Consider the following 6,000-nt stretch of genomic DNA (forward strand, 5'->3'; position numbering starts at 1 on the left):
CACACCCCTCTCTCTCATATATCTGCTGAGCGGAAATCTCCTGGTGGGTGACATTTTGGATGCCTTTCATGCACAGCATTGCTGAACCGTTTTGAAAAAAAACGCATCAACCCCACAGAAAAGAGCACAATAGCTACTTAGCAAATAAATAGGGGAATAAGAGGATTCTCTCTATTGTTTATCAGAGTTAAAAATAATACTGTTAATATTAAAACCATCTTTGCATGGTTTCATGTAAAATTTGTCCTTTTCTCATCAAAGTCAGCAGCCCAGACTGATCGATGCCGTTAATGTTGTCCTAGATCCAAGTCCTCATTCATGTGCAAGCTCTGCAGCTTGTAGGCTGTAAACCGGAGAATAATGCCTTGTGTTTTTATACTTCTTTTACAGGGAATCTTTTTTTTAATTCTAAGCAATCGTGGGTAATTAAACTTTATAGAAGAATTTTTTTTCTCTACCAACCCCATTAGGGTTCTGTTGCACTTGTCCATTGCCTCATAAAAAGAAAAAAAAAAAAAATGCTGTCGCATCTGTGCCTTACCGACTCTGTGCAGATTCTCGGCTCTGTGAGTCACACAGTATGCATTCGTGACAAGAAATCTCCACACTTGAAACCACAAATGCTGAGGAGGGCAAGCAAGGCAAGCGATCGGCTGCCCTGTGCGGGGACAGGAAGGCACAGGTGCTAGTGAAGGTAGAAAATGAATGGCCTTTGTGAGACTTTTTGGTGCCCGCATAATCATGACAGTTGCATGAATACAACAAAGTGTGTACTTCGTTGTGCAGCGGAATAGCCACAACTTCAAAAGAGGCAGGGTTGCTGTGAACGGCTGGGGACACCAGTGGTTCACCTGGCCGCTAGCAGTCAGAACCCTTTGAAATGGAGTCTTAAAGGCAGAGCATCAAAAGGCATCCTCAGGACCTGCCAACAGTCACTACGACTGCAAACGAAAGGGCAACTCGAGCCTGTTGGGAATGGGCCAGTGGGCAATCTCTTTGGTGACACCTACGCGAATGGAAAAATATCACCACCCATAAGGGCATCTTTGAACACGGATGCAGGGATACCTCTGGGCCTTAGACACAAAGCCAAGCTGCAGCTCTTCTCTGGGAAGGGTTTTGCCCAACCCATCTATCACTCAAAATGTTTCACTTCAGAATTCCAACAACCCAGTGCTGGGATGCTGGTCCCAGGGGGCTGTAATCATTGTTGTGTTAACAGCCCACGTCACAGCTTCTGCTCAGCTCCGTGGAGCAGACAGACATCCTGTGGGTCAGCGTGTAGGCTGCTACTGAGGCTCGCCGTGCACCGAGCACGGGACAGAAGGCTGTACCTGCAATGTCCTGGCAAATCCTGTCAGAGATTCTAGGAGCCCTATAATGCACCCCGTTTCATAGACAAGGAAATGGGGGGCTTTGAGGAGATAATAAACGTACCCAAAACTCCTCAGCAAGAGTGGTGAAACCCACCGCATTCTTAATCAGCATCTTCTATTTCTATAAACACCTTAAAGTTGCTTCATTAAATCATAAACTCATATTTTTTCGTGGAAAATACTTTCTAAAAAGGCACTTTCTCAAATTTCGCCATGCAAATAATAGCTTCAAAAAGAGTACTTATATATTTTAAATATATTGTCATTTGCGAATGAGTCTACTTGATAAGTTCCTTTGAAGCTAGAGTTTGGAATATAATTGAACCATCAATTTTTACCATGGTTATTATGGGCCTGGAACACATAATTAAAATGCGGATTGGATACATGGCAGAGAACCATGTTAACATATAGGCTAAGAAGAACGAGGCTATAGAAGAACTTCCCAACTACAGCCAGCTATCAAGGAGCAGAGATGCTGGATGGACCAGTCCTAGAGTCCCCCAAATTTTTCCAAGACGGTGTTTCTCAAAGTATGGCTCATAGGACCATGTGCTTCAGTATCGTCTGGGGGCCTTGCTAAAAAATGCATTCCTTGGATTCAAGCCTGGGAATCTAGGTTTTAACAATCTGCCTATGTGATTTTATGCACAACCAATTAGGAGAGCTTATGCTCTAGACCAGACGAACTCACTCACTTGTGGCAGAGATTGGGAAAATGTTATAAGGAATAGAACATTGCAAGACAAGGGAAGTAGAGTCCGTAAGTCCCTGTAGAGACTGGCTGTACCAGACTTCCAGAGACAACCTGCATCCTTGCACCAGTGTCTTTTTGTATATACAAGAGCTGGCAGTTGTGGTCCCAGGGGGTCTGAGCCACCGGGAGACAGTCACTATATGCAACAATACCTCTTCCACACAATTTTCTGAAACCCTCTGACTAGAGATGACAGCTTTCGCGTGACTCCACTTTCAGTGATGTCTTTCTCTTTCCAATTCTTCTTTTTGGCCTTCTTTGAAAACCAAAGGCATTCCAACAGAAAAAATAAACAAAGCTGCTATCACTTTAGTATAAATTTTATTATCTATAAAAAAGCAGGGCTGAACAAGATATTAATAATAACTCTTTTTAAACCTTTTTGAGTGCATTATCTCATTTTGCACCAATAAAACATATAATGGAGTCATTAGTCTCTTGTTGCACATGTGGAGATTAAGATCCTCCCCCAGATCGTGCAGATAATAATCAACGGAACCATTTATTCTTTCCATCAACAAATGTGGGGTTTTTATTTTGTTTTTTTGTTTTGTTTTGTTTTGTTTTTGCTGTGTGCCAAGCACTATTCCAGCCCCTGGAATAGTGATGAGTAAAGCAGAGCAGGAACCTCACATTCTAGTCACCAATCCAGGAGGACATGAATCAGGGTCATGTCCACTTGGATGGACCAGAAATCCAAGTGCTATCACCTGTCATTGAAACTCCCTCCCCAGTCATCACAGCCCTGCCACCCCTGATCTCCTAGGCTCCACCTGCCTGTGTGTTTTAGGATCTAACAAAATTCTGGGAACCTGTATGGGAGCATAACAATGAGAGTAGGAGAGAGAATCTAAGGAAAAGGAAGTGAGTAGAGAAAAATAAGTCAAGTCACAACTCCAACCACCTCACTAATTTATGACTCTGTCTTGGTTTCTGGCTAGCCTTGCTCCTGTGTAACACATTCTTTCCTTGTCTTATCCTTCTGCAGCAGCAGCATTGGTGTGTTCTTCTGTGGACCCAAAGCTCTCTCAAAGATGCTTCAAAGGATGTGCCGCTTATATTCCTCAGCTGACCCCATGGGGGTCCATTTTTACTACAACAAAGAAAGCTTCTAAACCTTGGAGAAAAAATCCCATGTGGTATATAAGTGGCTACAATCATGTAGGTCAGCAGTCAGGAAACGTTTCCTGTAAAGGGCCACAGAATAATTATTTTAGGTTCCATGGACCATATGATCTCAGTCACAACTACTCTACTCTACTGCTTTAATTTACTCTTATTACTACCATCAAAGTGGCCACAAACAATAAATACGTTAAGGTATGGGCATGGCTGTGTGCCAATAAAACTTTATTTATGGACATTGAAATCATACTTCATGTAATTTTGTCATGGAACATTCTTTTGATTTGTTCCTAAAGATTTAAAAATGTTCAAGTCATTCTTAGCTCATGGGCTATCCAAAAATCAGATGGTGGCCCAGATTTGGCCTGCAGGAAGTACTTTGCTGACCCCTGATAGACATCATTTTTCTCAAACTTGTTTTTGCGCTCAACGTTGCATCCAACATGGAGACTGATATGGCTGCCTGGCTCAGAGTCTCCTTTAGAAGTCATTTCAAATTTCATCACCCTCATGGCAGAGACATCTGCTTCCTAGCCAAACCTGATCTTTTCTGCTTAAACTTAAGCTCCTTTGTTCTTTCTTTTCATCCTCTGTAGACCTGAGAAATCACCAATGGGGGTTATCTTCCACAAAAATCCTTTATATCTTGAAGGTGATAAAATCATCTCTTACATCTCTCTTTTCTAGTCCAAACAACACTAGATTCTTAACCTTTCAGCCTAGGGTATATATTCTAGATCTTCAATCGTTTTTGTTGCTCTTCTTCAAATCCATTTCCATTTCTTCACATCCTTTTAAAATGTGTGGACTAAAATGAGACATAATGGGGTGCCTGGGTAGCTCAGTGTGTTAAGCCTCTACCTTCAGCTCAGGTCATGATCTCAGGGTCCTGGGGTCAAGCCCTGCTTCGGGCTCTCTGCTCAGTGGGGAGCCTGCTTCCCCCTCTCTCTGCCTGCTGCTCTGCCTACTTGTGATCTCTCTCTCTATCAAATAAATAAATAATAATATTTTTAAAAAATAAAATAAGACATAATGTTCTCATAGATGCATGACTAGTATTGGGGAGAAAAGTGATTTTTTAGATATTGTGTGCCATGTTTTTCAATACAGATAATCTCTTTCTTTCACATTTTTTTTCTTACTCTTTTTTAATGCATATTTCTTATTACTACCACATTTTATTTTCTTTTTCTTTTTTTTCATAAGCTCCACACTCATTGTGAGACTTGAACTCACAACCCAAGATCGAGTTACATGCTCTACCAACTGAGCCAACCAGGGGCCCCACAATCACATTTTGATCTACGATCAACTCGACACTTATACCCCAACTCAACTTGTGCCCCACAAATACAATGGGAATTTTTTTATAATTTTATACTCCCATTGACTCCATCTTTTTTTCTTTTACCATCAACCACTTGATCCCCAGAATGTTCCTAAGGTATTTCCTACATCTTATAGTTTTCTCAAATAGTATTGATCGATCTTTTGGAATTTTTCTTTCTAATATTTCAATATTGTTCTGAAGTTCAGCCCCAGATAATAATACTAGTATTTAGCTTCATAATATTCATAGATTTAATATCTCAAATCTTTTGTTTAGGTTTTCAACCAAATTATTGAATCCAGAGATCTCCACCATGAATTCTTGCAACCACCTGTTAAAATGAGTTCCCAGTCGGGAATAAGTTGATGATAACTAGCCATTGAGAATCGTACACAACATCATACTCTCTTAGCTTATAACTAACATGACATATGCAACAGAATAAAAACATTTCTTGAAGTTAAAATAGATTATGTTTTACAAATGCTTTTTATCTTTGTAGACCATAATTATGCCATGAAAGAGGATTAAATTGTCTGACATGATTTGTTTTTACAAAGTCAGCAGCCACTTAAGCTCTTTCAGAGATTTCTGAATTATAAATTGATCATTTCTTTTACTTTATCCTCGGATATTAATTTTGACTCTATGATTTCTAGGGTCTATTTTAAAATACACACTAGGAAAAAATGTGGGCATATTCCCTCATGTCTCTAAAATTATTTCTACTTTTCTGAATTGGAATTTCTTCGTATCTTTAAGTATCGTTTGATAGATATCACTCAAACTCTACTAATTCTAATATATACAGTCTTTCTGTGTATTCATTTCCCCACTTAAGTTTGATTCAGCTTTTATAAGAACTTTCTGCAATGTATATAGCTAATCTTTAACAGGAAAATTAAATGTATTAACAAGTTTTCCTCAGTTGTATTCAATTATTAGTTTTAATTCCCTATTTGAAAATAAATGCACTTTTAAGCCATTGGATTTTTGTCTAATAAATTATAGAATACTTGTTCTTAAAAACAGATTTCCTTTTTTAAAAAGAACAGATTTCAGTCTTTCTATGTTTCTCTCAATTTTGTGGAAACCTAAAAGTGTTCTTTAAAAAATAAAGTCTTAAAAAAAAACTGATCTTGCTGCATTTTTTAAAAATCTATTTACGTTAGAGAGAGAGAGCTCGAGCAGGAAGGAGAGGCAAAAGCAGACCCCTGCTGAGCAGGAAAGTCCTACATGGGGCACAATTCCAAGACACTGGGATCATGACCTCATCTGAATTCAGACCTTTGATTGACTGAGCCACCCATGTGCCCCTTGCTGTAGTTTGTTTAAAAATTTCTGCTCTTTGCATCCCCTTTTGAGTTTTGACCTTTATGCTACTTCTCTAGATACTGTGTACAAACTGACGT

At 39.4% G+C, this 6,000-nt stretch overlaps 1 protein-coding gene across 1 annotated transcript in view; it reads left to right on the forward strand.

The window, feature by feature from the left end:
- The window catches only part of NOX3 (NADPH oxidase 3), a gene marked incomplete at its 5' end in the record, with an annotated part of 69,393 nt that extends 63,836 nt beyond the window's left edge, over positions 1–5,557 (forward strand). Inside the window, 2 exons of the mRNA XM_082729439.1 lie at positions 3,122–3,272; positions 4,865–5,557. Coding sequence (XP_082585565.1) covers positions 3,122–3,248 — 127 coding nt within the window. The 3' untranslated portion in view covers positions 3,249–3,272; positions 4,865–5,557. The remainder of the gene's footprint in view (positions 1–3,121; positions 3,273–4,864) is intronic.
- Positions 5,558–6,000: the final 443 nt, after the last annotated feature.

This window comes from Mustela nivalis, assembly GCF_964662115.1.
Source record: "Mustela nivalis genome assembly, chromosome: 5".
Lineage (NCBI taxonomy): Eukaryota > Metazoa > Chordata > Mammalia > Carnivora > Mustelidae > Mustela > Mustela nivalis.